Raw genomic sequence first — 16094 nt, 5'->3', positions numbered from 1 at the left:
TGGCTTTATCTTCCACCCGCAATTACCCCCGCAGGCTGCGCGCTCGTCTATCGCAATGTCCCTGTTTCTGGATCCAGCTCGCCAATCGTCCGGAGCGGCGATTGCACGAGAGGCGGAGGAGTTAATCTGCAAGGCATGTGTGAGAAGCCAGCTCAATAATTGGTCTCCAGATAGCGAGAACTGCGAGATATGATGTCGTACGGAGTGCAACACGAGTTCAATAACCAGCTTGACAAAAAACAAACATAAATAGCCCCGTTGATCCGTGTAACAGTGTAGCACCCTAAATTCAGCAATCTGCAGCAAAAGTCACCGAGTGCAGCAACTCGCCGCCGAAATGGTCGCTGCAACGTTCCTCTCCCTGCTGGCCCTGTCCTCCGGAGCTGTCGCCAGCTACAACGGGAACCTCAACTACCGCAGCCCTTCCCTGAACGAAGACCACATCAACCTCGGCATCGACGTCTCCGCGATCCAGCGCCGCAGTTTGTCCAAGCGCGATGAAACGCCCTTCGACCCCTCGGAGCTAACATTCACCCACAGCGTCGCGTCCGGCGACCCCTACGCCGACAGCGTGATCCTGTGGACGCGCATCGCGCCCTCCCCCGAAGCAAGCGACAGCAACACCACCGTCACCGGCGACGTCCCTCTCTACGACCACGACAACGAGAAGTACGCGAAGGCGTCGGCGCATCCGATCTGCGTGGAGTACCGTGTTTTCTCAGATAAGCAAGCTAAGAAAGTCGTCGACGAGGGCCGTGCATTCACGAGCAGTGATGTCGATTACACTATCAAGGTTGAGGCAACGGGGTTGAAGCCGTTCACCAACTACTGGTATCGGTTTAATGTCTGTGGGTCGGAGAATGTGTCTCCGCTGGGCCGGACGAAGACGTCGCCGGCGAAGAAGCAGAAGACCGAGGAGGTGAAGATCGCCGTGCATTCTTGTAGTAACTACCGTATGTCTGTTCTCTTTTGCTGTGACATGGACGTGCTAACTGCTCCAGCGAACGGCTACTTCAACGCGTACGGCAACGTCGCGCGCAAGGACAATGTCGACTTCGTCGTGCATCTCGGCGACTACATCTACGAGTACGAGAATGGTGTCCCCGGCGTTGATGAGCGGGCTGTTGTTCCGCAGCGCGAGATCTTCAGTCTGTATGACTACCGCATGCGTCTGGGACAGTACCGCACCGATGAGGATCTTGTAGCGTCGCATCAGAACTTCCCCTGGATCACGGTGTGGGACGATCATGGTTCGTCTACTCTCCCTGAATTGTTTGGATTCTGCCTCGAGATAGCCGCTGATAAAGTGATCAGAGATCGCCAACAACGGCTACCGCGACGGCTACAGTGGGCTGCGCAACACAGAGGAGAGCTTCAACAACTACGGCCCACAGATCAGCGTTGACCAGCGGAAGATGAATGCCGTGAGAGCTTATTTCGAGTGGATGCCCATCCGGTCAGCCCCTCCCTTCAAATAATCAACCGAAGATATCTTGCTAATGCCGTAACAGCCAAGTAGACATGGACGACGGCCTGCGCATCTGGCGAAACTTCCAAATGGGTGACCTCTTCGACCTGATCATGATCGACACCAGGAACTACGACCGTTCAATCACTGATATCAGTACATCCCCTCCCTGTCCTACTCCTTCTCCTCCACCCGAACCCAGAAACTAAGACTGAACAGGCGACAACAAAGACTACATCGTCCAAATCCACGACGACGCCGGCCGCTCCATCATGGGTCCCCGGCAGGAAGCCTGGTTCTACCGCCAACTGTCCGAGTCGAAGGAGCGCGGCGCAAAGTGGCGCGTCATCGGCAACCAGCTCGTCTTCGCACACGTGCAGCAAGCAAACGAAGACGGGTCGCTGTCTTTCTCAACGGATAGCTGGACCGCGTACCGGGCGAACCAGAACCGTACGCTCAAGCATATGTATGAGAATGAGATTGTGAATAATATTAACATTGCGGGGGATACGCATGTTAACTGGGTGTGTTTTTCATTTACCTACACTTGTTATTTATTCTGGAGAGGGGAGAGAGAGTATGCTGACAAGTAACGTCGAACAGGTCTCAGACATGATCTGGGAGGGAAGAAAAGAATACAACAACGAGACGGGCGCTGGCGCCGTCGGGGTCGAGTTCGCCGGGACAGCGGTCTCCAGCTCTGGCTTCAGCACGTCCTCTCTTGAGGCTGCGGAACGGACGGCAAACACGTACAGCGTCAACCCCGAACTCAAATGGGTCGAGGGGTACTACCGTGGGTACTTTGAGCTGCATCTGCGGCAGGACGAGGCGGAGGCGCGGTATTTCGGGTGTCCCACTGTTTCGACACGGAATAGCTGGGAGGTGCCGTTGGCCAACTGGACGGTCAGGCATAGTGAGAGCCACCTGCAGCGGCCATTGGCCGGGGGTGAGGTTGAGGCCGGGTATTTGCAGGTTGGAGAGCTGAGGCATGGGAATGTGTCGCTGAATACGGAGACCGGCGAGTGGGATGTGGTGAGCTTCGACAAGATGTTTATTCAGCGGGATTAGATCGGTTGGAGACGGTAGGATCAGCCTAGGCTCTGATTGAACAGAGTTAGCTTGGCTTGATTAGAGTATATAGTAAGCTTGCACTACACTGCCGTTTGCTAGATCTCCATCCGGTGGGATCAGAAAGCTACCATGTAATCATAGTACATCCTCGGCACGGTCTTTTCTCAAAAGAATATATCTGTCATGTCACATGCCCCAATTATCCTAACGCTCCTTGACTTACGACACCAATACCCTTCTAATACGAACGACAAGCAAGGTGCTACACCGTTTGACAAGAAAAAGCAAAAAGGCATACTATGAACTTGAGCCAGATTCTCTGCTATGCTTGGATGGTTGCCATTTCGCATTACCCGCGATTGGAACCGTTGCCAGAGATGGATCGGGGTGGAAGCTAGAGCAAAGAGAAACAGTGGACGAGATACCTCTAATCCATACGAGTAGCCCTGGACGGTACGGAAATGTAGACATACTAGCCTTCAAGACCTCGAAAACCGAGCGAGCAAACTATGTATTCAGGCTGGTTAGGAAGTGCGTACTTCGTGGCTGACGAGAGACAAAAGGGTCTGCTTGAAGCTGGACCTCAGGGCCGGATCCAAGGCTCCCGATTGTACCCTTCGTTAAGCGCGCTGGAATAGCTGTAGGCCCAGGTTACGAGGGAAGCAATGTATACCTTGCGGCTGGGGAGATGCTCGATCCTGGCCGTGCTAGGTATGGAACTGGAGCGAGGGATCAACCTCTCCCCCATTGTACGCTCGAATTGTTGTATCGATGATGCCGGAGAATCCGGCCAAGCTTGGACGTGGAATGTTGCGCCCTGCGGAAAAGCCCTGTCATCCCCGTAGGGTTCCGCCAGTGCAATGAAACGAGTTATATACACGCCGTGTGGTTGTACGTCGTTTGGAGCGGAAGTTGGAACGCGGTGCCGGCACGAGAAATGAGAAGTATCGATATGAAGCTGTCTGTCATGATACCAATAGGAGGTCAGCACAATTACAGCGCAGAGCGAGAAGTAACCGATACAGGATGGATGGGTGCAATTTGGGCATCGAGGGCATACCTCATGGATACCTTTCGTGGCCTGGTTAGTCCAGCATGCTGCGTGGCTTTGCTCGCCCGGCAGAGGCAAACCTAGGTACTGGTGCGACGAACAATCCTAGAAGCGGAACCTGCATAAAGGGCAGAATGCGGGAGATCCCATGGAAGTTCCGTATATTAGATAGACGACATATGAATCTGCTATGCCACCAAACCGTGCGCTTAGTTCGGGATGCCGTAGGACATTTTGCGGTAACCGGGACCCAAACCGAGCCTGTTCAATGCGATAGCAGGAGCTGGAGCAGTAAGCCTACCTGAAACAAGGCGTTTAGCTGCCATCAGACCAAGATACCGAAATCATGTCGTCGGTTAGAATAGAACGCACCCGGCGAGGCCGAATCCATCTCGCCACCAAGGGCACTGCAAGTGGCGATCCCGTCGATCAACCGCCACAGAGATGTATACTCGACGTAGGGAACATGAAGAGCATCTGCGATCGAACAGAAGTAATCTGGAAGGTGCGAGAAGGTTTTCGTTTGTCGGTAGCTGAAAATGGCGCGTTGGGGTAGGCTGTGCCCAATGCCCAGGGCTGCCTAAACCACCCGCAATGTCAGCCCGGGTTTCTGGAAGTCATGACTATCGATAGCGACTCAATCTCACTGCGACGAGAAATCGAGAACCTGGTGCTGTTTGATAGATCATCACGGTGGTTGAGTGAGGCTGAGGTGATAGGTATACTCTGAGTAGCTCGTCAGCCCCGTATTTGTGGTGAGGCGGCTGGATGGCCAATCGCTCGCGATGGCAAGAATAGGGCGCACAAAGCCATTGTAAGCGTCGTCCGGTGAGGCGACTCGATATCCGGTTTGGATGTGATCAATCGTAGGTTGCTGCTTGAATGGCTGAGTAGGTGCCTGCTGGTCATGGGTCCAGGGTCTCACTCAGCTCCGAGGGGATAGTCACGAGAACGTACGTAAGAAGTAAAGACAAGACATCGAAAGCAGTCTGATACATTCTAATCACTCAACATAAGATATCCAGAAATAAACTGCACCGCACGCCTATCAAACATCGTTGCTGGAGTCCCCACGCGCCAACCGGCAAAAGGCTCAAAGACATACCGAGACAAAATAGCTGATTGGAAACAAGGTTGAAAACCAAAAAACATCAAAGAGAAAAACTACCATGCAATGCAAGGCCATCTACACATCTCCTGCTGCTGGTGCAGCCCCAGGGAATTGGATCTGCATTAAACACCGAGCTCTTTGACCGAAAGGACCAGCGAGTCATAATCAGACACCACGTAGCTGCGCTGTACAGACTCGATGAGCTCCTTGAATTGCCTCACTTCGGGAAGTCTTTTTTCAACAACCGTGATACGGTCTAGCCTGGCACGCCCTATATCCGCCACTGTATCGTTCAACACGAGCTCAATCTGACCACGCAAGATAGACTTACCTGTAAACCGAGTTTTGAATGCCTGTATCAAGTCTATATCATCATGCTTGCGTGGCTGCAGAGCAAGGAGCATGATCGCCCCAGCCACAATCCATTGCTCTCCAAAGCATTCTCGGGCAATGTCAACCGCCGTCTCCATCTCACCCTCCGTCGTAGGCATGCATATCCCAGAATAGAAGAGCTGACGGAGGTCGAGCACGCGTTTTGGCCACCATCGCCACTGCTCTTTCTCGGCAAGGCCGGGCTGTAGCTCGAATAATCCTAGATCAATCATCTTCTGGACCGGTGTACAGGCACAGCGGCCCTGGATATCCAGTCTGCCTTGGGTTAGATACTCGCCAAAATAGTACTCGGACTCTCGGAACTCGACGAATTTCCGCAGGCCCCGGTCAGCAGCTTGGAATGAGTACATTATCTCCATGTCCTGGATGAATGTGCCTGGTTGGAACTGGCTCGTATCTAGAACGATGAGGTAGATGTTGCGTAGATCAGCTCCGTCTTTCTGGTGGCGATATAGAGCGTATTGCAGTGCGAACATCAAGGAGCTTGTCCAGCTGATAAGATTGCACCCGGCTTCATGTCCTCTCTGCCACAAGAGATGGTTGAGAAGTAAGGCAGCTGCGTCAGTTTCTGGCAGTTGAAAAATATCTGGCATATTTCCTGATTTCACGGGGGGCACGACAGAGGAAGCCGTCGTGGTTCCCGCAGTTTGGGGAGCCACGAGACGGTACAGAAATTTGGGCACAACGTTGTCATTGAATAGGGGTGTGTAGACGCGATGCTGGGGTTTAGGTTGAAACGGAAGAGAGCACTGCTCGGTTATTGATACATTGGAGGGTTCTGAGTTTGCAGAAGGCATGCTGTAGACAACGTATGAAGTGCAGGTATATTCAAGGTGCCGATGGAATGCTGCAACTGAAGCGACAGAATATCTGGGGAGGAACGTATCTGAATGCTGAAGATTGCAAGAAAAGCGAGACACTAGGGGACTTTATAGTTCGTTTTGTTCGTTTTAAGCCGCATTCGAGGCGTCTTATTGAAAATACACAATGGTAAGGAAGGCTGTCGGTACGTACCAGATGGGCCAGCCTCAGTCTACGCCTTCCGGACTTATAGAGTCGGGCGTATTATAGTTTACTCAACATGGAGTGAGGGGCTTGAGGTCGCGCAGCGTTGGTACCTGCTGCTGTGCTTGATCGGCTTCGAAGACAAGATGAGGGCAGCCAACACGACAAAACTCTCTACGTATCTCTATGCATATGCGAGCATTCAAGGATCAGACCTCTTACCAAGACTCTACCCCGCGCTTACTTTAATTGCACCTTCCTGATCGTTTGAACAAATGTCGCTACAGTCTTAGGGCATTAGAGCTCTCCAAAATCAATGACCAGACAGCCATCAGGAGGTATTTCCAGCTTGACAAGCCGCATACCTCTATGTCAGCCCATTCCATCCATGGTTGAAGCGCTCAAAGGATTCAAGGCAAGATAGCAGAACATCCACAGTGCGGGTCAAGGCTCCTAGTAATTGGGCAAACGGGTGAAGCGCCGCCAACGTGCACGAGGCTTCATGCTCAGCCTCGCTGGTACCCCCCCAACAAATTTACCATGTATTATAAGCCTTAGATTTATAGTCTATCTATTACATAGACAGCTCTTACTGTGTACTGTATCCCGGCGTCTAAATGTGCCGGACGGCTCTGACATGCAGCAATCCCAGCTCGGTCTTGATCATAGATATCAACCCGATGACATTATGAGTGGTCATTGGGTTCCTCCCCAGCGCGTCCGGTGAGCTGTCAAGCAGTCATACACAGAAGGATGACTGCTTGTATAAGCCCATCGAGCGTATGAATGTCGTCCCGCTCTCCCAGCTACTTTGCCCAGGCAAAGACCTGGGCAAGGGCGACAGTTTTAGCAACCACATTGCACCCCACTTATCAGCGTATCTTGACGGACTACATCATGATGAGGCGGAGCGCAAAGCGCTACAGTCCCTACCTAGTGCCCTTATCATATACCCATGGTAGCTGCGCATCCACCTTTTAACCTCACCAAGCAATACAGCATAGTCCACAATCATGCGGTATGAGACTTGCACGCGGAGGATCTGCCTGATGACCATGAAGCTGAAGATTCTGCACTGTTCTGGATAGGAGGACCTGTGGCCTCTATTCATGGACCCATCGGCTCGTGGTACCACAGTATCCTGAGAAAGCCACTCGTATATTGACGCACACTACACTTCAGCACGATTACCATGCATCTGGTGTAGAGCAAACTGCCAACACAGCGAAGCAGGGCTGCCTGATCATCCCAGATGACAATCAAACATGTCTCTGTGCCAGACGGTTATGCTCCGATTGAATCTTGCGAGCGTGGCCCGATGATCCTGGAGCGCTGGCACGGCTCATGAAGATCAGCCTCGATCCCTTTGGGACTCGCGCAGCCATTCCGGCAATTGCTAGCTAGCACCTGCATTTCTTGCTTCACCACGTCTGTTACGGGCTACACCTACCCAGCTGTTGAGCTCCTGCGGTCGAGACACGTTCACTAGTGGGAAAAGCCCCTTCGTCAAACTATGAGATTATAATCCGGCAATTATGACCAATGCTTGCGTTGAGAGACATCTTATGCCGCAAGTCTGGAGTGAGGCTTGTTGACGGATACTTTACACCATCCCTGAAGCGTAGCTCGGGGCACATGCACGCGAGGCACAGTGTGCATAGGCAGTATTCAATCGTGCGGTAATATGTAGATGCTGCTCACCCTGACAGACCGTCATTCGATTCTGGCGGTCAGCTAGGTGGAGGATGGGTTTGCCTACATGGATGCTTCTAGTCAAGGGACACACACTGCTCGACAAGCGCGAGAACGTCAGTCGCTGTACGACGGGCAATTGCAAAATAACATCTACAGCAAACACGCTGTTGCGCATACTCTCGCTGCCCGATAATTCACCACACGTGCATGTCGGCGCCCACTGGGAGCTGCCTCATGACCCGTGAACGACATCGTACAGAATTATTCACCATCACACACTACGCACGATATTTACCACAGGGGGTGATATGCTTGGGCCATTCTACGGCTGGAGGTAGCGTATGGTTGTACCTTACCTAGGATCTACCGAGTCAGCCTTGCGCTGTCCTCCCAACACAGCCACACGAAAATGGTAGGCTGGCGCACCTCCGCCCTGTGACAAGCCTCATGTCTATTGCAAGGTTTAGTGTGACACAGCGCCACACGTGTATTAGGTAGGCATAGTAATGTCTGTGGCTTAGGCCATCTTCCAAAGTTTAAGAATATAACCCCCCCCACCCTCTTCCCAACCTCCCGCCTCCAGCTGAAAGAAATCCAACAACTAATGTCAACCTTGAGCAACTCCTGGTGTGAAGCACATTGATTCCTATTCGGTCAATATGATCACACCAAGTTGCCGCAGTTCGCTGCTGCGAATCCAACATTCAGCTTCCCAGCTTGTCTGCCGCAGGCTTCCGTCCATATACAACAGTGCTTTGAGAGTCAGTACTAGAACAACAAAGGAGCGTTAAGAGACACACCACTCTTGATAAGCATGGATGTTGGAATCCCTCAGCCCCTTTCGCATCCGTGCAAGATACACCTCCACCTCTTGTCGAGTCCACTAAAAAACTGGTTAATGGTCACCGATGTCTGCCTGGCGCAAGGCAACTCACCCCAAGCACAGCCGTGAGGAGATACATAGTCCACCCCTCGATCCCCTCTTCCCAATGCAGCCGCGTATACAGTCCCACCTGTTTTAGATGCGGATCACTCGACCACCCGCCGATAGGCACCTTGAATCGCCGCTCAACCACGTCAACGAATCCTGCTTTCTTTAGACGCTCACGCGACTCGTCGACTATCCGTAGCGACTTTCCAAACGCCTCGCCGGCTTCGATTGAGATTTTCCCCCATTCCTCGAAGATCGTTCCTGTTGTGCTGCCGTCGTCGGACTTGGGTACTACCGATAACTCGACCTGTTCGATGAACCCGCCGGGTTTGATTTGTCTGCATTAATGCAGTCAACTAACATGATCGTAGAAGAGAATAGACCGTGACAACCTACGAGAACGCCTGATTGTAGAACTCATCCCAGTCCGCGACACACCCGTATAAACTGCGGATGTGCACGAAATCTAAGCTGTCGTTGCCGTACAGCCACTCATCGCAGCAGTCGTCGACTTCGAATTGCACGTTCGGGGGCACCCAGCTTGGTTGGATCGGGGAGAGGTCGGTGCCGATGACTGAGGACGAAGGATGGAGGTCTGCGAACTCACTGTCGACAGCAGAGTCAGTAGTTGCCCGGTGAACGTTATGCGCGTTTGGGAACATACATCGCCCAGAGACCCGTTCCAGTGCCGACATCAAGCACTTTCTGTCACGACTGAGTCCGTATCATCCACCATGGTCGCGAGACTCACTTCCACTGTATCCGGGATCGGCGCGAGATATAGTTTTCCTTCTAGGATCAACGTAAAGAGGTGATGTCTGCGACGTGTGAGCGACGTGATCGGGAAGGTGGTATTCCGCATACCCAATGTCCAGATTATCCTGCGCTTTCTCGTCGTTCGGGCCCCTATCCACATCAGTCTGTTTCTTGATCCATCTCGAAGACCGTGTCTACCAGTATGACCCCGCGCGGTAAGAATGGTATCGCCTGCCGTTCTCATATCGGTAATCGAGGATGCTGCTGCGGAGCGACGTCAACTCCCTAAGCGCGACAGCCAGGTTAGTTAGCGAGACAAGAAACCAAAACGAAAGTCGCCGGTTGCTCAAGAGGTCAAGAGGTCTCACGATTGATAATCACTCATCGACTCCGAGCGCAAATCATCCGGGACCTGCGAGTCAAGTTGAAACGTCAGCGACTAATCAACTCCGTAACGTAGCCCTGAAACCGGGTCTTGGACAAACATTATCGACCTCCATGATGTGCTGCGCCGCCATGCTGAAGACGCGCCTGGCTGACAGGATGGATTCACAGGAAAAGCAACGAGAGCAGAATATCTGGAGAAATGAGCCGGCACGAGGCCTCGAGCGAAACGCGAGCGGAGACCCGGAAGACGCAGATCAACGGGGTGGATGTGAGTGGATAACATTAAGTGACGGGAGACGGATGACGGCTCAGGGGGGCTAGGAGGGTGTTACTAATTCAGGTCTGGTGCATCTTGGCCTCGGAGCTATACCTCCATCCCTGTCATCTGTATCCAATAGAATGCTGCAGTGTAACTGCTCCATGTCAAACGGTGTCCACGGCGGAGAAGTCCAGTAACAGCTAGGTGATACGAAGGAATCTGACCACATAATCTAGTTACCCCTCCACCAGACATTTTCTCAATCAGAATCATACCACCAGTCGCTGTCAGATTGAGGCGTCCAGCACCAGCAGGAGCAATGGGTGTGAACAATGTATACCTTGCACTGCCGGCGGCGGTGCTTACCTACGCCGTGTATCACATCTTGAACACCTTTTATTGGCATCCGTTAGCCAGGTTCAAGGGTCCTCGTGTCGCGGCGCTGACGAGACTGTATCGTGCGTTTATTGATTGCTCGAATCGGTCTTTTGTCCATACCCTGGAGGGCCTGAGGGGGGAGTATGGTACGTCTCCACAAGCAGTATATAGTTCTTCTGTTTACGATGAACAGGAGAGATCGTCCGGACGGGACCTAACGAGGTAGGACGCCTTAAGCTACCCATGCTTGGTACTGAATGTTATAGCTGCACTTCTTCACCCCGGCTGCATACCTGGAAATTTACAACCCGAACAATCGCTGGGATAAAGAAGAGTCTCTCTACCACAGCTTTGGGGAAGATCGCTCGTCATTCGGGTATCTGACCTATCGTGAGGCGAAAGAGAGGAAAGATGCCATGTCTCGGCGGTTCTCGAGAAAGGCGATCCAGGATGGTCAGAAGATCGTGGGAGGAATAGTACGCTTCCCTGTACTAAAGCAACGTAGTTACGACTGACAAGTTACAGATCGTAAATCTATGCAAGACATTCGAGAAGAACAGCTCCACTCCAGTTGATCTCTTCTACGCGTTCCGGTGCATGTCCATGGACGTCATTACCTGTACATCCTAGCGCCCTCTTATTGGCTCTGCGGACTAACAATCCATAGATCTATGCTTCGCCAACTCGGTCGATGCAGTCCACACCCCAAACTACAAAGCACCAATCATACTAGCCATGGACGCCTCGATGCGCGTCTTCGTGCGCTTCAAGCACGCAGCCTGGTACAAGAACATGATCGTGAACTGCCCGCCTAGCCTATCAAAGATTCTGAGCCCTTCTACTGCGGGGCTCGTTGATCTACAAACAGTCTGTTTCTCACAATAAGCAACATTGAAGTATGGACAACTGACAATGTAGCAGCTCCTAAAAGCACAAATCGACGAAATCGCCACCGACCCCAGCAAATTAGAAAAGCTCCCGCACGCAACAACAGTCTACCACGAACTCCTCCGGCCGGATGCATACCGGAGCGGAACAGTGCCTAGTAAAGAGAGTCTCTATGAAGAGTCGCAAGCGCTCATGTTCGGAGGCGCGGATACAACCGGCGCAACGCTCATGCACGGGTCGTTCTATATCCTCTCGCGGCGGGAGGTATACGGGACGTTGAAGGAGGAACTACGCGCTGCATGGCCAGACGTACATGGTTCAGCGCCGACATGGGAGGAGCTAGAGCGGTTGCCGTATCTCGTATGCCTGACTCTTGGAACTATAGAGTGTAATAAGAGAAGATGTTGATACTGACAATATCCAAGACAGCAGTTATTAAAGAATCCCTCCGGATAAGCCCCGGCGTCGCGTCGCCTCTCCCGCGCGTGGTCCCCGCCTCGGGGGCTGTGATTGACGGGACACCAATACCTGGTGGTGTAAGGCGCCCCATACTATCCATTCTAATCTGGATTGCTATACCGATGCAGAATATGCAGCCCATCAGGCCCCCTACCCCACGTGCTCACACAGATGCTAATTATTTGCGTCATGGTTAGACGATCGTAGCGCACGCCAGCCACTTCGTGCACCGCAACGCTGAGATCTTCGCGAACCCAGACGAGTTCATCCCCGAGCGGTGGATGGGCGAGGAGGGGAAGAAGCTGGATAAATGGCTTTTGAGTTTTTCGCGGGGACCGAGGAGTTGTCTTGGGCAACAGTATGTCATCATGTCCTTTCTCTTGCTTCTATACCTTGTTGCGTCTAACGATTGGTTGGGGTAGACTGGCTTGGGCGGAGCTGTATCTCTGCTACGCGCATGTTTACAGGAAATTTGATGTTGAGATGGATGCATCGAGGTGTGTATCCTATGCCTGTTGCAGAAAGTCCCAAAGCAAGAGACAGAAACCGCTAACTCTGAGTTACTATCTAGTCCTAAAGAGTTGAAATGGAAAGACTGCTTTTTGCCGGATTATATTGGATCGCATTTGAAGGCGAGGCTGACGCCTGTCGTGAATTGAGTATTGGAGCCTTGTCTGGTATCATTAGTCTGCGAATTTCATAGCAGAGTACGTACTATGTAAAAGCATCACTGGCATGGACCGCCCGTGGTTGAGGTGAAGAGATGGTTCAAATGAAAGAACAAGAGACAGTCGGGCAACATCAGTACCCCTCCAGTGATCACAATCCGAGAAACAGAAAGAGACGGCTAGAACACCAATCCACCAGGCGCCTGTCTGTAATACAGAATAGAAGTATCGCAGAGGGCTCGAACACCAAGCCAGCAAATCATCTTGGTCTTGCCTCTTGTCTCTTGTCAAAAACATGCTATAGTAAACGACAGGCAGTTGCATGCAAGAAGACTAGACTAGCACCCGGGCAAACAGATTCAGACACCCCACTTCACCTAGATCACTACCCTTGGCCACTCCACATGAACAACATACTTCACCCGTTTTGCCCGCGCCAGTGCCAAGCTGCGAGATTATCTGACCCGAGTACATTGTACAGCCGTTGGCGTGGCCTAGGTCATAACCCATGGCATGCAGCCTCGTGGATCCACCCGATGCGACTCCGGTGCCCGATGTCCGTGTCCGTGTGATTACGATCCTTAGGTGTACAAACTTCAAGCCTCGACCGTCGACATGCATGCTAACCCCGCACAAGGCAATGGGGCAAATTAGACTTTTGAGCCGCAGGTGAGATTTATGGATGCGGTTGAGCAGTCAAGCTTGTGAGAGTCAAGGCAAGGCTGTGTCGTTGGGAAGAAACAATCAGGTGGGCTGGATAGAGTGGCTTAACGTAGTTCCCGCCCGGTCGGCACTTCCCTCCCGGTCGGCACTTTTTGATGCTATACAAACTTTTAACTCCAATAACTCCATTAATTCTTATTCAAACTAAATAATTTAGACAATATTAGAAGCGCGACAGTATGTTCTTTTATGCCCTTGTACTCCACAATTTCCACAAGTTGGTGGTGCGCGCCTAGGTCTTTCTAAAGTTGGATTGGCACTGGTGCTTGACCCCCCCCCCACCTGCTTGTACTTTATTATTTCTCAACGAAATAAAGTCCTCTGCCTCTCCAAATGAAATGCCTTCCGTAGGAGTTATTTAACGCTTAGAACGACTCTTTTTAACTGTGAGTTCTGCTATATATGAGCGGAGATCACTGTTTTCCTGCGCCAGCAGCCCAGTATTATAAATAGCTACCTTATAGCCCTTTACAAACTAATCTAGTGCATGCTTTGATAGTGTTGAGGGACTCCTGGAGCTGTCCTTTAGAAGCTTCTTAACTAATAAAGCTTTTTGATATACCTGGTGTACTGTCTGTGGTGTACAGAGCTGTGAGGAAGGAATCGAAGCATTACCTCTGCTTGGGGGGGGTGTAGGAGTCGACAGTTTTAACTGCAGTTTATCTAGTACTGCAGTTAGTGAAAATAGATGAATCCCAGTTGCCCTGAATCCGCTTTGAATATTCTCCTTGGTAAAGACTTTCTGGTGCGCCTCTAGATAGGCCTTCAAGAAATCTAGCTTGTCAATAGTATTACATCCAAGCCTTGCCTTCTGCTTAACCAAAGTTCCGTACGCCTTCTTTAGAGGGCCAAAACAGCCCACATCCAGGGGTTGCAGAAGGTGAGATGAATAAGCAGGCATGCAGATTAGTATAATTCCATGATCCTCGCAGTATTTATCAAATAAAGGCGTGAGGTGGCTGCCATGCCCATCCAGAACCAGGAGTACCTTCCCCTGTCTCCCCTACCTCTGTAGGCGCTCGTGATTGGGTAGGGCTTCTGATGAAAATATATGTAGAAACTCATCCCAGCACAGCAACGTTTGTACCGTGAGAACCTGGAAGAGGAAGTTTCAGGACTGTGTTTATTGCCTCGGCTGAGAAATATATACACATCATAGAAACATAGGGATTGAGGTAGTTGAGCAAGCTGTGGCAAGCGGACGGGGTATATGTGTGGGCGCCGCATAAAGACAGATCGTGATCATGGCTCAAGTTTCTTCAACTCTAACTACAAATGATTTGAGACAAAACATCCCCATTCGTCTCCGGATACGCAGAGTCAACCCACGCGAACGATCTCAGGTACTTCAGCAGCGACCCCCTCGAATCCAGTCTCAGCTCCAAACACAATTTCTTCAGCAGCGGCAGCCACTCCATCGCATGCGGCGAGCCGATACCGTAACTAATTGTCAGGATGAGAATCGGCCAGAGGAGTAGTGGGTTTGAAGTACCACCCTCGCGATCCGCCAGCGCTTGGAGTTTCGAATGTAGCGCTGTTGCCAGTTGTCTCTGCTGCGGTGCTATCCGCGGCGTAGGAAAGGTAACGTGGATCGAGTATAACAGGGCAGACAGGCGGCAGATATGGTACATTTCCCGAGTGAACTCTAGATGCGAGGGGTCTGGCTCAGGACTTGAAGGCAGAATGTAGAGACTGATGTCGTCACTGTCGTCAGGGAGGGAGAAGAGGCGGTGATGCACGAGGTTGCGGCTATCGCCGAGGATGTCGAGAAGGGTGGATGTGCAGAGTTCAGGGTGGCGAGAATAGTATTCAATGACAGTGGATAGCTGGCCGAGATGCACAAAGTACGTGACCAACTCATCATTGACGGGCGGGGAGAAAAAAAGAAGCTCAAGAAAGGCCGAGCCGGGAGGGTATGCATACTCCTCTTCGCTCCAACGCTTGACCGGGAATAGAGTGAGTGGCGGGTCAAAATTCAAGACGTTACCGGCGACGTCCAGCATCGGGTACATCGGCTTCTGCAGCGTGTTGACGGCGTTCATGATATCCGCTATTGAGAGGAGCCAAGCCAAGCCATGTGCTTTCAGGCTAGAGATCCCGCCAAACATGTGGATGATCTTATGGACTATATCCCAGTGCCAGGGATGGTACTGGCGACTGCCGTAGTTGTGCAGTCCATGGAGCTCGGTGAATGGAGGGTTGAATGGATTTGGATCTCGGCGGAGCCCTATGCGGTGCGCCACGTTTACTGCAAGGAATAGCACGCTCATGACCAATCCATCGGCCGATGACAGGTGCAGTGGCTTGCTGACTTCTTCACGGAGAGAACTCAGCACCAGACCCCGCAGATAGAGTTGCTCTCGCGAGTCCACTTCGCCCGAGGTGGTCGCACCCGCTGAGAGCCGGAGCATATCCTGGTGGTAAACCGAGGACCAAAGGGTTGTGTATATCTTCAGCTTGTCGTTGTATGGAAAGATCCACGTCTGGTAACAGGAAGGAACATGTTGATGTGAGAGGCGAAAAGAAGACCAGATGGCGGTCGCAGCAAAGTTCAAGACTCCATGGACATTGACCCCAACGAGGGCTGGATCGGTGGGGATGGCCGGATCGCGGTTTCCAGGCACAAAAGACCGCGGCGGTGGAGTTTCAGGAACTGGAACTAGGGCTCGGACAGGAGCCGAAGGGGGAGGGAGACTCTTTCCACACATGGTGCAGAAATACGAGGCCTTCTCGCTGCTCGTACTCTTCTTCGGTCGGATTGCGCGGTAGCTAGGGCCAGCTGGTGCCGACGCGGTCGAAGGGGAGTCTGCAGACCCGGATCGAGCACGCTGACAGGTGCAGATTGACGACT

General features: G+C 52.0%; 6 protein-coding genes across 6 annotated transcripts; 2 read left to right on the top strand and 4 right to left on the bottom strand.

The window, feature by feature from the left end:
- Positions 1-337: 337 nt before the first annotated feature.
- Positions 338-2536, top strand: BJY04DRAFT_228795 (alkaline phosphatase D family protein; the record flags this gene model as incomplete). Its single annotated transcript, XM_073718923.1, has 6 exons — positions 338-953; positions 1002-1250; positions 1315-1456; positions 1512-1624; positions 1688-1992; positions 2072-2536. 6 exons carry the CDS (start codon positions 338-340, stop codon positions 2534-2536), a joined length of 1890 nt encoding a protein of 629 aa, XP_073569688.1.
- Positions 2537-2589: 53 nt separating this feature from the next.
- BJY04DRAFT_192613 (uncharacterized protein) lies at positions 2590-3560 on the bottom strand. Its single transcript, XM_073711793.1, has one exon. The coding sequence runs from the start codon at positions 2887-2889 to the stop codon at positions 2704-2706; it is 186 nt and encodes a 61-aa protein (XP_073569687.1). The 5' UTR covers positions 2890-3560; the 3' UTR covers positions 2590-2703.
- Positions 3561-4793: 1233 nt separating this feature from the next.
- On the bottom strand, positions 4794-5977 carry BJY04DRAFT_192611 (uncharacterized protein). The gene is made up of 2 exons (XM_073711792.1): positions 5033-5977; positions 4794-4984 (listed from the first exon to the last, which is right to left on the bottom strand). The coding sequence occupies exons 1-2, from the start codon at positions 5889-5891 to the stop codon at positions 4824-4826; spliced, it is 1020 nt and encodes a 339-aa protein (XP_073569686.1). The 5' UTR covers positions 5892-5977; the 3' UTR covers positions 4794-4823.
- Positions 5978-8525: 2548 nt separating this feature from the next.
- Positions 8526-10397, bottom strand: BJY04DRAFT_192580 (class I SAM-dependent methyltransferase). The gene is made up of 9 exons (XM_073711791.1): positions 9967-10397; positions 9850-9893; positions 9680-9766; positions 9590-9631; positions 9477-9543; positions 9390-9430; positions 9122-9331; positions 8730-9063; positions 8526-8677 (listed from the first exon to the last, which is right to left on the bottom strand). The coding sequence occupies exons 1-9, from the start codon at positions 9997-9999 to the stop codon at positions 8582-8584; spliced, it is 954 nt and encodes a 317-aa protein (XP_073569685.1). The 5' UTR covers positions 10000-10397; the 3' UTR covers positions 8526-8581.
- On the top strand, positions 10319-12523 carry BJY04DRAFT_87741 (cytochrome P450). Its single transcript, XM_073721220.1, has 10 exons — positions 10319-10651; positions 10699-10727; positions 10772-10981; positions 11031-11124; positions 11173-11372; positions 11427-11753; positions 11819-11929; positions 12050-12210; positions 12275-12349; positions 12424-12523. Exons 1-10 carry the CDS (start codon positions 10447-10449, stop codon positions 12509-12511), a joined length of 1500 nt encoding a protein of 499 aa, XP_073569684.1. The 5' UTR covers positions 10319-10446; the 3' UTR covers positions 12512-12523.
- A 1790-nt stretch (positions 12524-14313) lies between these two features.
- Positions 14314-15356, bottom strand: BJY04DRAFT_192570 (uncharacterized protein). The gene has a single exon (XM_073711790.1). The coding sequence runs from the start codon at positions 15349-15351 to the stop codon at positions 14509-14511; it is 843 nt and encodes a 280-aa protein (XP_073569683.1). The 5' UTR covers positions 15352-15356; the 3' UTR covers positions 14314-14508.
- Positions 15357-16094: the final 738 nt, after the last annotated feature.

The sequence above is a fragment of the Aspergillus karnatakaensis genome, assembly GCF_047715665.1.
Source record: "Aspergillus karnatakaensis strain CBS 102800 unplaced genomic scaffold BJY04scaffold_34, whole genome shotgun sequence".
Lineage (NCBI taxonomy): Eukaryota > Fungi > Ascomycota > Eurotiomycetes > Eurotiales > Aspergillaceae > Aspergillus > Aspergillus karnatakaensis.
Note: the sequence above shows the minus strand (reverse complement) of the source record. Positions and strands in the feature narration are given on the sequence as shown.

Coding starts and splice junctions, on each gene's coding strand:
- BJY04DRAFT_192613 (XM_073711793.1), bottom strand. CDS start 2,889: ATGCGAAATGGCAACCATCCAAGCATAGCAGAGAATCTGGCTCAAGTT.
- BJY04DRAFT_192611 (XM_073711792.1), bottom strand. CDS start 5,891: ATGCCTTCTGCAAACTCAGAACCCTCCAATGTATCAATAACCGAGCAG. Junction 4,985..5,032: donor ATTCAAAACTCGGTTTACAG/GTAAGTCTATCT, acceptor TGAACGATACAG/TGGCGGATATAGGGCGTGCC.
- BJY04DRAFT_192570 (XM_073711790.1), bottom strand. CDS start 15,351: ATGTTTGGCGGGATCTCTAGCCTGAAAGCACATGGCTTGGCTTGGCTC.
- BJY04DRAFT_192580 (XM_073711791.1), bottom strand. CDS start 9,999: ATGGCGGCGCAGCACATCATGGAGGTCGATAAT. Junction 9,632..9,679: donor TACCGCGCGGGGTCATACTG/GTAGACACGGTC, acceptor TGATGTGGATAG/GGGCCCGAACGACGAGAAAG. Junction 9,431..9,476: donor CGATCCCGGATACAGTGGAA/GTGAGTCTCGCG, acceptor CAGTCGTGACAG/AAAGTGCTTGATGTCGGCAC.
- BJY04DRAFT_87741 (XM_073721220.1), top strand. CDS start 10,447: ATGGGTGTGAACAATGTATACCTTGCACTGCCGGCGGCGGTGCTTACC. Junction 10,728..10,771: donor TCCGGACGGGACCTAACGAG/GTAGGACGCCTT, acceptor TGAATGTTATAG/CTGCACTTCTTCACCCCGGC. Junction 11,754..11,818: donor TAGAGCGGTTGCCGTATCTC/GTATGCCTGACT, acceptor ACAATATCCAAG/ACAGCAGTTATTAAAGAATC.